General features: G+C 51.4%; 2 protein-coding genes across 6 annotated transcripts in view; one reads left to right on the top strand and one right to left on the bottom strand.

Moving 5' to 3' along the window:
* Positions 1 to 1,022: 1,022 nt before the first annotated feature.
* LIAT1 (ligand of ATE1) lies at positions 1,023 to 2,526 on the bottom strand. The gene is made up of 3 exons (XM_069033751.1): positions 2,484 to 2,526; positions 2,183 to 2,356; positions 1,023 to 1,384 (listed from the first exon to the last, which is right to left on the bottom strand). Exons 1-3 carry the CDS (start codon positions 2,524 to 2,526, stop codon positions 1,023 to 1,025), a joined length of 579 nt encoding a protein of 192 aa, XP_068889852.1.
* Positions 2,527 to 6,860: 4,334 nt separating this feature from the next.
* The window catches only part of RPH3AL (rabphilin 3A like (without C2 domains)), a 34,974-nt gene continuing 26,994 nt past the window's right edge, over positions 6,861 to 14,840 (top strand). For 3 of the 5 annotated variants that reach the window (XR_011155949.1, XM_069033671.1, XM_069033674.1), the window contains exons 1-2: positions 6,861 to 6,923; positions 13,660 to 13,770. Coding sequence is in view for 4 of the 5 variants with exons in the window: in XM_069033671.1 (XP_068889772.1) it covers positions 13,694 to 13,770 (77 nt within the window). In the remaining variant the exon portion in view is untranslated. Of the gene's footprint in view, positions 6,924 to 9,407; positions 9,504 to 10,597; positions 10,621 to 13,659; positions 13,771 to 14,840 lie in introns of those variants that run through there. The other 2 variants (XM_069033675.1, XM_069033672.1) reach the window with 2 other exon arrangements.

Below are 14,840 nucleotides of genomic sequence, written 5' to 3' on the forward strand. Positions count from 1 at the left end.
AGCTCTAGAGTTGCGTGTAATGACATTATTGGGGTCTGGGGAGCCGTGGAGCTGCTCTGAAGCCGCTGCTTCCTGCAAAAGGCTCTGAGAGCTTTTGGGTATCCTGGAGTTTTGAAGTATTAAACAGGAGAAAAGCCAAATAGAAGCATCAATTCTGTGTAAAAGGGTCTATTTGAAGAGCCATTAAGACAAAAACTTTAAAAATCAGCACAGTGTCTTTCAGGGGAGTTCAGGGAGACTTTCAGATGTCACTTAACTTTCAAATGTTTCCTTTAGTGAGGGCTGAGCTGTTTTCCTTAAGTATTTCCATGACACTCTGTATGAAAAACATTCTTTCTCTATAAAATTTGAAGGAGGGGAGTACAAGGCTGTTCCATGTGATTTTTAATTCATGTTGGCCCGATGAGCTTCTAATTAGTACCTTCCAAGGAAACCCCATTGTTCTGGATGTGCTGTTTCCCTCTCACGTGTGCTTATCCAGAATGTCACATCTGAGGGTCTGAGACAATGAATTTTTGTAACAAAATAAAACATTCAACCTAACAGTTGGATCAAAAGCCAGGAGGTGAGGGTTGGATTCCCATCCTGACTTTGCAGCTCGCTCAGTTTCAAGGAAGGTAAGTCCCTATGCCTGGAAATCATTTCAGCCTCCAAACAGGGTCTGGTCCTTCATCTGCTCACAAATCTGCAATGTACAGTGTGAATACCTGGAAAGGTCAGGAGTATTATTTGGAAATAAACCAACAGCAGTAATTAGGAATATTAGGAATACTCCAGGACAGACACACAGCATGACACTTCTAATTGCTGATGCAGTCTGAGTTGCATCCATATTTTAACAGGTTGGTTTGGTTTTTAAAATATAAGTGCTCTGTCCTCCACACAGACACAGACAGTGAGTAACCACTGCTAAGCTACAGAAATTGTTGGGATTTTGGGTGACACCCCTGATGCAGCTCAGAGGCTCCTTCAGCATTCGCTTCATGCTTTGTTCTTCCAGAAAATGACTGCAGGAATCTTCTTTAAATGCTGCTGCCATGGAGGGGTGGGGGATGCCTGGCAGCTGGGCAGTGTTCCTGGATATACAATTCATACCTTTTCCTCCTGTTCACCCTATAAACACGCAGCCTTTCCTCCTCTGCCACGGGATCCTCCAGAACCCCATCCCACCGGAGGCTTTGGCTCAGCTGAGCACAGAGACCTTCCTCTGCTCCACTAGAACCCAAAATGCTGCAGGTTGATGCTACAGCCTTGTTCATTTTTGCATCTTCCTGATTCTCCTCTGCAGTGTTTTGGGCTGAGTCAGGGTTCCTCCCAGGAGCTGGGATTTGAAGTGCTGGAGGGCAGCGGGCCTGCTGCTTTCTGCTTTTGTGGTGCTGGTTTTCTGTTAAAATGATAAATGCTGTTAGCAAAAAGGTGAGTGGTGCCTCTGAGGCTTTCCTGCTTATTTCATAAACCAAAAATGAAATGAGGCAACTGCTTGCTGTGCCTTACTAAAAACCCCAAATCTACAGGAAAAATAGTAATGGCCAAAAACTCTGATTTTTAAGTAGGAAATATCTATTTTTCCGATTGGCCAACATAGGGATTGTCACAGCTGTAAAATGTATTTATTGAGGCTGTTAATGCATTAATAGCACTTCTGCACTGGCATCAGGTTTACCGTGTTTGCCTGACTCAATTAAAGCAGGAAATTGATTCTGAGTTGTTGGGGATTTTTTTAAGCTGTTATCCATTAATACAGCGAGCCACGTGATTGTAGTTCTTTTTAATAGTAGGATTTCTGGAAACTTTCAGGCATCTTTTATACTGAGATACTGGAGATAAATGGAATTTTTCCTTTACACAGAAGATTTTTGGAAATAACCCTTCCCTTTTCTGTAGTTTTACCAACCACTCACCCCCACTGATAGATCAGCGCTGTGACCCACACCTGTGGGAGCGTGAATACTTAAATATCAATATTAAATATTTACAGCATCCCAAATCCCCGGCAGTTCATGGAATTCTCTACTCCCTGGCAGGTGCCTTATGCCTCCTACTGCTTATTCGCTGTAGTTACATGCGCTCCATCTCCGGGATGCATTTGTAGCTGTGCAGGAAAATCTGTGTATGAACAGGGCTCAGGGGAAGGTTTTAAAGCATCATCGGTGGTTTCCCGGGAAGAGTTGGTTTTCCTCACCTGCCCTCGTGCTGGTGATGGTGGCACTCCTGCGTGGTGGCTTCTTCCTCCGTGGTGGCTTCTTGCCAGGTGCTGGTGCTGGAGGGGATCCCGGGTCCCGCCGCCTCCTGCCCACATCCCTCTCCTGCCCAAGGCGAATGGCGCTGGAATGGCCTCCCCGAGCTGCCACCGAGCCTGGCAGGGAGCAGGGGAAGGAAATTCAGCAGCCCCGGCATGGCCTCCCCCCTGTCTGCCTCTCCATCTTCCTTTCCTCTGTCCCTTCCCTCTCCATTTCCCCCCCACCCCTTTCCCTCTTCCTCACCTTCTCCCTCCACCTCTCCTCCCTCCAGCCTTTTCCCCTCCATCCCAGCGCCTTCTCTCCGCCCTTCCCTCCCCGCAGCTCCAGCGAGGTCTCCAGGGCAGCGGTGGCACAGGGACAAGCCCGGACTGGCCTCTTTGTCACCGGGTGCTGCGGGTGGCCTGTCCCCTGCCCCTTGTCCCGTGTCCCCTGCCCCTTGTCCCGTGTCCCTTGTCCCTTGTCCCGTGTCCCCTGCTCCTTGTCCCTTGTCCCCTGCCCCTTGTCCCGTGTCCCTTGTCCCTTGTCCCGTGTCCCCTGCCCCTTGTCCCTTGTCCCCTGCCCCTTGTCCCGTGTCCCCTGCCCCTTGTCCCTTGTCCCTTGTCCCGTGTCCCGTGTCCCCTGCCCCTTGTCCCGTGTCCCTTGTCCCTTGTCCCGTGTCCCGTGTCCCCTGCCCCTTGTCCCGTGTCCCCTGCCCCTTGTCCCAGGCAGTGCAGCCCCGAGGTGCCGCAGGGTTTGCAGGGGAAGCACCAAACCCCAAATCATCGCAGGGAGAACAGCTCCCACCCCTTCCTAACACCTCAGCCCTGTAAATCAAGGTGCTGAGGGAAACCTCTCTCCCTTCCTTCCCCTTTCCCAGTCTGCCTTTTCCTTTCCCTCCCTCCCCACCTTTACTCCCACCAGAGTCATGAGAGCACAGTTTCTGAGGCAGCAACATCTCTCCCGAGGTTTTTGGGGCTGGTGCAGCCCTGCCCTTGCTGCTGGGTGTTGGTGGGAAGTGCTGTAAGACCCTCACAGCGAGGGAGATCAGCACATCTCCTCCAGAGGTGAAATTCATTCCTCAGAACTCCAGGAACAGCTGCTGAAGCAACGTTCCTCTTACTCCCTGGGATTAACATGTGGTTTAATCCTTTTTGGGTGTTTTCTTCTCCTCCCCACCTGCTTCTTTTCCCCTGATCTGTTCAGATGTGGCGCTGGTGGTGGCACTGGGACAGGTGATGGTGACATCAGACTCCTGCTCCTGCCACCGATGGTCTCATTCCCAGGCAGCAGCAGCAGCAGCAGGGGCTGGCAGTGATGGTGATCACTGATGCTGGACAGCAGCCAGAACGTCCCCAAAGCCTGCCTGTGGATAAAAGGGATGGTGACACAGGGCAAAAGACAAGGAAAATAACAGCAGCAGTGATGGGGTGTAAATAATTCATCCAGACTGGGAAGGGAGAGTGGTGTTTTTGGAGAGCAGCTGAGGGAAGGGGATTACTTGTTGCTAATGACAAGTGGTGGTTGTTGTTAATTTTATTATGATAAAACCTGACTCGCCAGCCAAAATTAGAGCCCAGTGGGAGCTGCTGGCCTGAGCTGCCTGTGAAGAAAATCATCTCCTGACAGCTTTTCCCTGGAATGCCAGGACAGGTAGGACCAGTGTTCTCCTGCTTAACCTGCCCTTTCTGCTGCTGCAGAAGGCTGGCACTTGGGGTGTCCCTGGCATCATCCCCAGGCAAATCCTGGTGCACTTGTTGACTTTGAATGCAACTACACTGAGAATTTCCTCTAAATTTTCCAATTTATTCCCAAATGCGCATCATTTTTCCATGCCACAGAAGCACAGAAGGTGTGTACAGATCTACACACAGGCTTGTGAAACGGTGCTGTGTGTGCTGCAGGCTCAATGGGAACAAGGAAAGGAGAATTAGACCTGAGCCTTGCCCATGCAAGCAAAATGTGGATCAGAACTGGGAATTTTCCTTTAAAACAGATTTTAAAAGCAGCAGATTTTTGCTATGAAGCATCAATATTCTGCCAGCGTTTGCTTTGTCTTGTACATCCTTGAGCAGGTGTGCTCTGTAAACAAGACCTTTTTTGGTTTAGATTAGGGACGGAATCATTGACCTTTTTATTAAGGAAAGGTAATTAGAGGGACGAACACAAATTGAATCAGAGGATTGCAATCAGAGCACCAGCTTGGAGAAAAGCCCTGCGCCTCCTGCTGTGAACTGTGAAGCAGCTGAACCGAGCTGGGGCAGTCAGGGAGATGGGGAAGCAGTGCCAGCTCCTTGCCAGTTGTCAGCCTGTTTTCCTGGGGAATGGTCGTTCAGAGACAAGGATCCAGCCAGTTTGGCCACCTGGTGCTTAAAATAGCTCATAATGAACATTATTATTGAGTATTTACACTTTAATTGTCCACCTGAAGCCCTCATGCAAATGCTGGGCAGACTGTGACAGCCCCCACCCGAAGGAGGCTGTGGTTCACCAGGGATGAGAGCCAAGCTGTGGGAAGCAGCTCCAGCAGTGCCACACCTCAGCTCTGATCAGAGAACAGGAGCCCAGACCCTGCTCACCAGCCCAGTGTCCAAACTGGGAATCGCTTCCTGGAGCACTCCAGGGCTGTTCCAGCTTGGGTCATTCTGCTGTACAACAAAGCTGCTTCTAATCATTTGTGGTTCCTCTGCAGGACACCCCAGCCACGAGTTGAACCTCTCCAAAAAGCCGCTCTTTATTTTCCATTCCTTGAGGAACGTCCCAGCCTGAGGTGACACAGGAGAGGTTCCCTGTGTGCTGGGCTGGGAGGAGAAGGGATCAGCTCAGGGCACCCACGGTGCCCCTGTCAGCAGCACGGGTGAGCCTGCAGGAGGAGGTTGTTATCCCTTATTGTCCTTGTCACGGGGATATTTAAAATCTCTGGCAGCTGCGATCTGGTGAATAATTCAGTGAAACCCATCATCGATAAAAGAGAGGCTTTGAAGGGTTCTTTGGGTGGAACTGGAAGTGCCTGCCTTCTGAGAAACGAGTCTATTAAAAACTGACTTGGTGCTATTGAAGATAAAACCCATATTTAGCCTTTAAAAATTTTTAATGTAATGTCATATTTATTCTCCGTGGCACCCGGCTACCAAGGCCCAGCCTTGCAGGCAGACTCCGAAGCATTTGTGTGGGGACCCTGACAAGCAAATTCAACAGCAGGATGGATGCAGGCTCTGAGATGTGTGCCATTTCCCTGCCAGCACAGCTGGTTAAATAAGGTCATTTATCTTTTTCCTGAAGTTGGCTGAACCGTGTGTTTAATTTATTTATATTATTGACTGTGTGGAAGAACTACCCTGGTGTGAAATGTTATCATCAAGTGCTGTCTTCCACAGAACTGCAGGCTCTGCGTTCATGCAAAATGCATCCTCTGATGTATTTTTCAGCAGTTGCCTGAACCAAAAAGAAAAATATGTGCTAAGACTTGAACTTGATTCACGTGGAAGGTGGCTGAGGGTCCCTCAGCTTATCCTGAGGGCTGGTGGATGTGTGGAGGTGAAAGGGTTTGCAGAGGCTCCAGATTTTTCAAGAGCAGGCTCTGAACAGGCAGTGGAGACACAATTTATTTTCTCTTCCGTTCTCTTTTCCCTCTCTCTCTTTTCCCCCATCCCTTCCTGTCACATGGCAAATTTACTCACAGCATCAGCTGGACATTTAGACAGTAATGAGCCCAAATTCCTGTGTTCTGGGACAAAGGAATAATTATGTTCCTGTGAATTGCTGTTGACTCACCAGAAGATCCCTTCACAAAACCAAATTGTGCTGCTGTTACCAGCAAATGTCTGTTACTGGGATTGCTCAGCAGATTTGGGCTCAGTTTTAACAAGTCTGAGCTCCCCGTGGTTGTCCCAGGCCTGGCACGTGGCCTTGTTGTGTTCTTGGTGTGAACATTTTTTTAATCCCTGCAAATTGTTGGGGTTGGGATTTTGTTTGTTTGTTTCTTGTGTGGATTTTGGGTTGGTTTTTGGTGGGTATTTTTTTTTGCTTTGGGGTTTTTGTTTGAGGTTTTTTCTTGGTTGTTGGAGGGTTTGTTTTGTTTGTGTGGGTGTGTGGTTTGTTTGGTTAGGTTGTTTGTTTCGTTTCCGTTTCAGGTGGGTTCTTCTGTCGTTATTATTTTGGGAAACTTTTTGTTTGGTCTTTCTGGGGTTGTTTTGGTATCACCTTTGCTTGTTTATAATTGGGTGTATTTTTCCTGTGGCTTCTTACTCTGTTTTGGGATGCACATCTGGCAGTACCCACCACCCAGAAAAGGTCCTGGGCACATCTGGCTGTGCCCACATCCCCGTTGGCCTTTCCTAGAGCACATCTTGCTATGCCCACAGCCCTGTTCTGCTCTTGGCCAACATCTGGCAGCGCTTGGAGCTCCACAGAGGTCCCGGTGCACATCTGGCGGTGCCCTCATCCCCTCCAGCCTCTCCCAGCGCACATCTGGCAGTGCCCGCATCCCCTCCAGCCTCTCCCAGCGCACATCTGGCGGTGCCCGCATCCCCTCCAGCCTCTCCCAGCGCACATCTGGCGGTGCCCAGCGCCGCTCGGGGCCGCTCGGTGGCCAGCAGGGGACGCGCGGAGGGCGGGCGGGGGCGGGCGCAGGTGCGGCTCCGTTTCCGCCTCGTCCCGCCGGGGCAGCGGCTCCGCGGAGCGGCCGCGACTGAGGCCAGAGCGCAGGTGGGTGAGGGGGGCAGCGGCTCGGCTTTGCTCGGCTGAGCTGAGCCTAACTCGGCTGGGTTTGGGGCGCTCCGGGCGGAGTTGGAGCTGAGTTTCAGCGCTCGGCGCGCACCGGCTGCCGGGCACCTGTAGGAAAAGCGCCGTGCCCGGGATCCGCGGGTTCTGGGAATGGGGAGCAGCTTGGAGGGGCCCGGGGCACCCACAGCCGGGGCTCCACGGGTGGGAGAGTTCCCGGAAAGGCTGCGGAGAGCGCTCCGGGAGCAGCTGGGTGATCGCCGGGATGTGTCCTGGGAGCCTGCGCTGGGCTCCTGAAGGGAACGAACTGTAAGGGGCAAAGATGTGGAGGGAAACCAGCCGGAGGTGGGAGGTGAAAGCGATGTGGAAAAGTTATCAGCCACGCCCTGCTTTTGGGAGCTGGAGCTGCTGTTGGGCTTGTGCAGGTTGTGAGGTGGGGGAAGCCACGTGCATTCCGTGGAAGATGGCGTGTCCTGATTTTTGGGCGCTCTGGGATGATGGGTGTTGTATGTGCGGGTAACAACGTCATGCTGTGCCCACCCTAGGGGTTTTTGGGGGGCTGCAGGTTGGCTCAGGTGCTCTCCAGCACCTGGTCAAAGTCCACGGCTTTCGTTCTGCTCATAGCAACGATGTCCAGGGCGATAAAAACCTTGGAGTGGCCACGGTTGTGGTGTTGTTCAAAGGATGCCTGAAACCAGTATTATGCCTTGAGGATGCTGAGAAAAGTTATTCCATCTTCCAGATGTGCTGGCAGGCCTGTGGCTCAGAGGAGAGGGAATTTTTGGCGAGGCCTGGCTGCTCAGCAGAGCTTCTCCACTGGCCACGAGCTGTTCTTTTCCTGGTTCACCCGAGGTTACCCGTGAAACTCCCTGGCACGTGGCTCTTCTGCAGGGGATTCCTTGACAAACGCTGGCCTGCGTTCAGCACTTCCCTCCTCTATCCCATTCTTTCTAAGAAACCTGATGCTTCTCTGGAGGCTGGGAGATGCCACACGCCAGCCTCGGGCCTCCCGAGCTTTTTAGCATATCAGAAGAATGAAATGAGTTTCTCTAATTGGCCATTTAGATGCTAATTTGCTTCTCCCAGGCCTATGCCAGATCAACCTGCCCCGGAACGCGAGGCAGAGAGAGCCTGCCGTCTTCATGAATTATTCACTTTGCATAACGCACCTGCCTGGCTGGGGATCAGGAGGAAATGGATCCAAAGTCTGATAAATAAAGATACACCTTGGCAGGTGGAACAGTGCTGGCTTTCCTCCCCGGCATCAAGGGGTGCTGGGAGGCTGCTTTGCTTTGGCAAAACCTGTTTTTTTTTCACAACTCACCATATCTCAACTAGCCACACTTACAAGTGCCTCTCGTCAATAAAGGGTTGTTGGTGCTGGATGTCGGCTTTCCTGCAGAGCTGATTTTATCTTCCCACTCACAGGACTGGCATGGATCTCCAGGGCATTGTATTTTAAAAGCTCTTTATAAATTCCTTCTTAAAAGCAGTTTGGCTTCTTATTGCTGCTGCCGGGATTGGGAAGCAGCTCTGGTGGGTAGGAAATTTCCTGGTTTTCCCCCCAAACCTCATCCTCACACAGTTCTTCGCCAGCTTGGCCTTACACCATGAGGACACCTCCCAGCTGGTGTTTAATTTGGGCTGGGCCAACCAGAATGAGGACCTGAATGAGGTTGTCCCCATTTTGCTGGCTTAGACTGAGCTTTCATGGGGGGACAGACTGGGGAAAATCTGCTTGAGTCCTTAAGTTGCTGTCCCAAAGCTTTGTGGTGTTTGCTTGGATGACGTGTTTTGGCTCGGGCTGCAGAGCTGCAAGTCAAGCCTGATCACAGAGGCTTCCCTGTGTCTCTTGGCTCCTCATCTGCTGCTGAGGGTTCGTAAGGAATGGCAAAAGGCTGCTCCTCAGCCATGCCCAGGTGTCTCTCTGCCTGACAGAGGTGCTGGGGATCTCCTGGCTCTGCTGTGCTCGTGCTTGCTGCCTGCTTAGCCCTTATAAAATCATTTTACAGCGTTTTATTGGTGCCTCCAGCAGGCTCCCGCTGGAGGGGCTGACAGACTGCTGGATGTGGGTGTGAATGAGCAGTTCAAAGTGGTTTGTGTGTGAAAAGAACTTCTGTGAAGCCCTGATTCAGCCTTGCTCTGGCTCTACTTGGCCAGACCATCAAAGCCAAGTGCGCATCTTCTGCACGCTCCTACAGCCCCCAGGGCTTTTCTGCCACTTCAAACCAGCCATGTGCTTTGAAATACAGCCGTGGGGCTTTAAAGCACGAGGGGGAGAGTGGTGTCTGGAGCAAATAACCTTTCCCTGCTGTGTCTGGGAGGAAAAGGGACCGGCTGGCGGGCTGGGTTAACCTTATCAATGCCTGCCACTCATTTACCCTCTGTCATGGCAACACGAGCAAACACTCACTCAGTTGCCAAGGCTCCCCAGGGATAATGGGGTCTGGCAGGAGCAGGGAGTGATTACACTGCTTCCTTTGAGGGAGCAGCCGCTGAAAGGGAAAAACGGGCCAGCAGGTACCTGGGAATCCTGGGGGAGGTGACGCCCCAGGAGCAGGTGAGGTAATTGCACCAGCACAGCACGGCTTGGGAATTGGGAGCTTGGCTCTAGCTGACTGTTTAGTTTTGATTCTTTTTTAATGAAGTATTTAAAAAAAAATGGTCTAATTAATTTCCTATGAAAACAAATTAATCTAGGCACAAGCTGCTCAGCTGAAATAACCAGGCAAAGGAAAGCTGACTTTCAGGTCTCCTCTTGGGCCTGGGTAGGACATTTTTGTATTTGCAGGGCTCTGAGGAATTGATGCTTCGTGGGCACCTGTAATGAGCTGGTGCAGGCTGTGCTCTCACTGCATGAGGAGGTTTTTCTCCTGCCATGAGTGCCCCAGTGTCAACCCTTCAGCTTTAACTTTGATGTAGTCAAGGTAAAGTCAACATGTCTGAGGTGGAGGAGTGGGGAAGGGACTTGGTGTAGTGAGATGATGCTGAAAAAGCAAGCTGGTAAATTCGGGGCAGGAAAAGGTTGAGGCTGTTAAATACAGAGCTGCAGGCTTGGTCAGGCCCTGCATGATCCAGGAATCTCTGGAGGCTGGGAGGGTGATCTGGATAAGCATTGCTGTGTTGTGCTTTGCTCTTATATTCTTCTTTAAGCATCTGCTCTGGTAGCTGGTGAGGTGGCAAGTATGACCTGCTGTCTGTGCTCAGTTATTGAGGTACAATACATGATGTCCATGTTGATGTTCTGCTGAGAAAACCTGGCTTCCTTCTCAGAAATCCTTTGAAGAGCACCATGTCTGAGGGCTGTGTCTGCCTGCCATTGTTCCCTTTGCTCAGGCCCCACTGGAAGGCTTCTCCCTCCCAGACTGAAGTCATGTTCTCAGTTCTGGTTGCCAGAGTACAACTCTTATCATGGAGACAGCAGAGGCAGAGCCACGTCAGAGCTGCAGGCAGGGATGTGCTCTGTTCTGCATCCTCCAGGATGCTCCTGGCCCCACATGAAGGGTCGGCTCTGCAGGGCAGCGCTCCTCCCCTGTGCCAAGGGCAGCCAGGTGGACTCAGATTTAATGAGGTTTTGTTTCACATGACTTCCTCCATCACAGGAAAGGAATGAACAGGTGGAGTGGTTTTAAAGCAGGTCACAGAATATCGATAAGAGCTCCCTTTTGAATTCTGAATTCGGGTAAAATGCAGAATCTTGGAGTGGGAGGTTTTCTTTCTGTGACACTCAGTGCTTGTGCTTTGCTGTCAAACTGTGTGCAGGGCACTTGCAGGTGGGCCAGGAGCTGTGGATTTCTCTTGCTCTCTCACTGGTAGAGACTGGCTGCTTCTACCCCTCAGTAGTTTGTTGAGAGGAGGACAGGGAGGGGATGGCTCAGTGCTTACGAGTATTTCTGAGACAGAATGCAGGACTGCACGAGGGGGATGTTTCACCACAGCCCATGGAAATGAGTCCCCAGGCTGGCGTGGTGTTGCTCTCTGGGAGTTCCTGGTTTCCCTGTACTGCTTGTCCTGTACTGAGATAAGAGGGAAGATGCTTCCTGCCTTCCACTCCTCTGGCGTCATTCCCATGCCCATGAGAGACAGTCCTTTCCCTCCAGTCCTGCTTTTCCCCCAGCAGACTGTGCCCTGCAGTCCCATTCCTGTTTCCTTCTCCAAGGTGTGTCCCCACCAGGCTTCTTCCAGAGGCAAAGGTGCAAAGCCAGCAGCTCCCATCAGAGCAGACGGCACATCCTGGTGCCGCCGAAAGACAACGCTCCTGTAAATATTTTAGGGAATAATCTCTCCGAAGACTCTTTTGGGATCTGATGGCTCTTCAGGCTGTGCTTTGTTTGCCTTCTCTCTTTGCAGATGCTGCTCAGGGAATGGTGGAGGACAGAAAGCGTATGCTGAGTAACAAGAGGCAAAAGACCATGACATTGCTTGTTTTTGTTCAGTCACGCTGAGCAAAGCTCACTGTGCTGTGAGGCTGGAGAATGCCTTGAAGCCTCTCCTGAGAAAAATGCTCAGCTCATGTGCTCTATTCTGACTCGCCTTCAGCTCTGGTAGAGCAGATAAAGCTCTGTTGAGGAGGGGCAGATGCTTCCAGCACAGCTTTTGCCACCCTGAAAGCACAGCTGCTGGCAGAGCAAACTCTACTGCCCTGGCTGTGCTGTGGGGCTCATCTCCAGCTCCAGCTTTTATTCCAAAGACCCCCCAGCCACCACAGGCTGCTTGCCTGGAGCCCTGCGTGGACACAGAGTGTGGGCTGTGCTATTCTTCAGGTGTTCCTGAGTGAGAGGGAGGAATACATGGTGCAGCTGAAGAGTAATTTAATATATGCATTTGTGTGGGGGGATACATGTGCATATAATCCTGTAACCACACATCACAGGCTTGGGAAATCTCTGGAAAAATCCCAGGTCAGCCATTCTGTGTGAAATTGTAGCTTCTCTCTGCTTCTAACCCAGGCCTGAGGGCGGGAGCCTCTGTGTTCCTTTGCTGTTCATGCCTGATTGCTCCCCGGTGTGTGAAAAGGCTGTAGGATGTGTGTGGGGAAGGTGTTCTCGGTGTTCTCTCCTTGATTGAGATGGTGAGGCAGATTAAAAGAGCAGGAGGTGTTCTGGGACCGAATGGAAATGCAAATCCAGTGTGTGGCACTGAGCAGAGCGGGGAGAGCAGTCGGTGCCAGGGTTCAAGGATTTCTTTTAGGGATGGTCTCTTTCAAAAGCCATCACCTTGACTAACGCAGTAAAGGTTTAAAAAATCATGTGTGACACTTCTGTCTGTCCTTCCTTCAGCCCTGTTTCCTGCAGCTTTCCCATCTCCTCCATGCCTCACTTTGCTGAACAGTCAGTGCTGTTCTGAGCCTTCACCCTTTTCACACACATTTCCCCTCTTCCCTCCTGCCTGTTGCAAGCACTGCATTTTCAGGTTCTTCCCCAGAAACTGGGTGTTCAGAGAGGAGGGAACTGGCTCCTTGTTTGTAACTCTGGGGGCTGAGGTGGGGTTTGGCAGGAGGGAGCTGTCAGTTCTGTGCCACAGGTCGGCGTTTCTGTGCTGGGGGATGTGTGAGCTCAGCACAGGAGGGAGAGTTTGATGTGTGAGGGGGCCAAGGCCATCAGGCTGTGCTTGGCACAGCAGCACAGAGCTCTGCGTGGCAGCAGCAGATAGCAGGGGTAGGTACAGCCCTGCTGGCTGAGCGTGCTGGGGTTTGAGACTGGGAAAAGTGTTTGCTTGGGAACTCCAGCACAGCTGGCAGGTGATACACCCTGCCTGCCGTTGTATCTGACTGCTGGGTGCCAACCAGCATTAAACACGTTATCTCTGCCCAGCAGGTACAGTTTCAAAGCTGGCGAGTGTCTGTGCTGGGGACAAGTATTAATACCTGGAAATTCATGCATTAGGGCTTGTGAGACACTCGCTCTGCTGGAGAGCAAATCCAGCTGGTTAAAAGCTCTCTACATCAAGTCGAGTTTAGCATCCATTGAAATCTTTTGGCTGTGCCTGTCCCTGGGTGCTTTCCATTCATCTGAGCTGCTGATAGGACTCAGAACTGCTCAGCTGCGGAGTCTCTCTGGAGGATGTTTCTCCCAGGAGCATCTGGAAGTTGGTTCTTGCTGCCTTTTCTGATCAGTTCAGTGGAATTTTCATTTCACAAGGAGTCACTGGCATGACCATGGCAGGGACAGGAGCCACAGCAGATCTGCTGCAAGAGGTGCTGTCTTAAGCATCAGAGAATGCAAACAAGCTGCTATTGTAGGCTGGAGTTATAAATATCAGGCTATTATGGAGGCAATTTTAATGAAGGAAATGACTTGCCACTATTCATGCTGATTGTTGCGTGGGTTTTTGTTTGTTACCCCATTAAGAGGTTAAAAAAAAGGCAACTGCAGCTTCTTTGTGTCCTTTGGAGTGGCTTTCTCTGTCAGAACTGCAGTGCTGGGGCTCTGGAGGTGGGGAGGCAGAGATTATTCTCACAGACAACGCTTTTCTCTAGTTTGAAATGAAAAATCAGGACTGACAAAGAGTGTCTGGCTTTTTTTTTTTTTTTTTTGAGAGTATACCATAAAATCTAAACTTCCAGCCTTGCCTTCAAGGTACCTGGAGGTATTTATTGGCTTGTATTTTATGAGGATGATGATGGTATGTTTTTATCTCTGTCTGTGGGTGAGAGTCTGTGTGCTGGCAGATCACTTCTGTTTGCTTTGCTGCAAGAGTGGCTGCTGTTTGCTTCTTTCAGGTGTGACCCTGCCACCCCTCCCCAGGCTGGGGCCATGGCTGACATGATTTTTGGCAGCGGGACGGGCCCCTGGGTTTGCCCCAACGACCGGCAGCTGGCCCTGCGAGCCAAGTGAGTGCTCCCCGCCCTCCTCCTCCTCCTCTTCCACTCTCAGCTCTGCTCTGCCAGCTTTCCTGGTGTCTCTGTGCAGTACTGGGCTCTTGGCCTCATCCTGCACCCATGGCAGTCCATCCCACAGCCCTCCCCTGGGTGATAGGAAGAGCTTGGAGGCAGCCTCAGATCTCTGCAGCACCCTAAATATAATTGATAGCATCCCCCAGCTGCCAGCACCCTTTTGTTTTAGGAACTTGTCATCGATCTCATCTTCCCCTGAAGTTAAAATTACTGTATAACCTAAAGACTAAAAGGGTGGGGATGAGTCAAGCACTAGAGCTGCATTTTTCTTGGATGCTTTCCTTCCCTGGCAGCAGGGTCCGTGCCACCTCTGCTCTTGCCTGAGCCCCTGGGCTCAGCTGCTGCTGCAGAGGGTTAGAAAATAGGGGAACACCCCATGTTTTGAGGGGGCTGCCTGGCTGGGAGCAGTGCACTCCCCTGGCACTTCCCCAGCCTGCAGAAAGCCTCAGACAGACAACTTTGCCCGAGGATGCATTCTCCTTGCAGCCATAAGTTTATCCAGTGACCTCCAAACCCCTCCTGAATGGTAATTAATTAATTGAGCTGTGAAAGCTCCTGCCTGTCGCCAAGTGAGCCAAGGAGAAACATCAGCTGCTGCATGTGAGGCACAGAGGCTTTGCTGAAGTCCTCGTGTGAACCTGGGCTGGACCAAGGGAGGATGTTGCCAAATTTGTATTTCTAGGCATGCCCAGCGATTTGTGTGTTTGAACTGAGGGCATTAGGGATGTGGGACCTTCCAGGGAGGAGGGTGCAGGTGATCCCTGTGTTTGGGAGTCTGCTCTTGGCATTTGTGGTGCCAAGGGTGCCAGCGAGGGTGTCCCCAGGAGAGGCAGCCCAAGGGGCGCTGCTTCTCTTCATGGGCAAACAGGAATGGGGGCTTGGAGTGGGGAAATACAAACTGGAGCAGAAAGGGAGGTGAGAGGGCAAGGAGAGACAGCACAGCACTCAGTGCTGCTGGAAATGTGGTCAGAGAGAGGAGACTCCCACTTTGGGTTTTAGTCATGGAA

Source organism: Aphelocoma coerulescens, chromosome 19, assembly GCF_041296385.1.
Source record: "Aphelocoma coerulescens isolate FSJ_1873_10779 chromosome 19, UR_Acoe_1.0, whole genome shotgun sequence".
Classification (NCBI taxonomy): domain Eukaryota; kingdom Metazoa; phylum Chordata; class Aves; order Passeriformes; family Corvidae; genus Aphelocoma; species Aphelocoma coerulescens.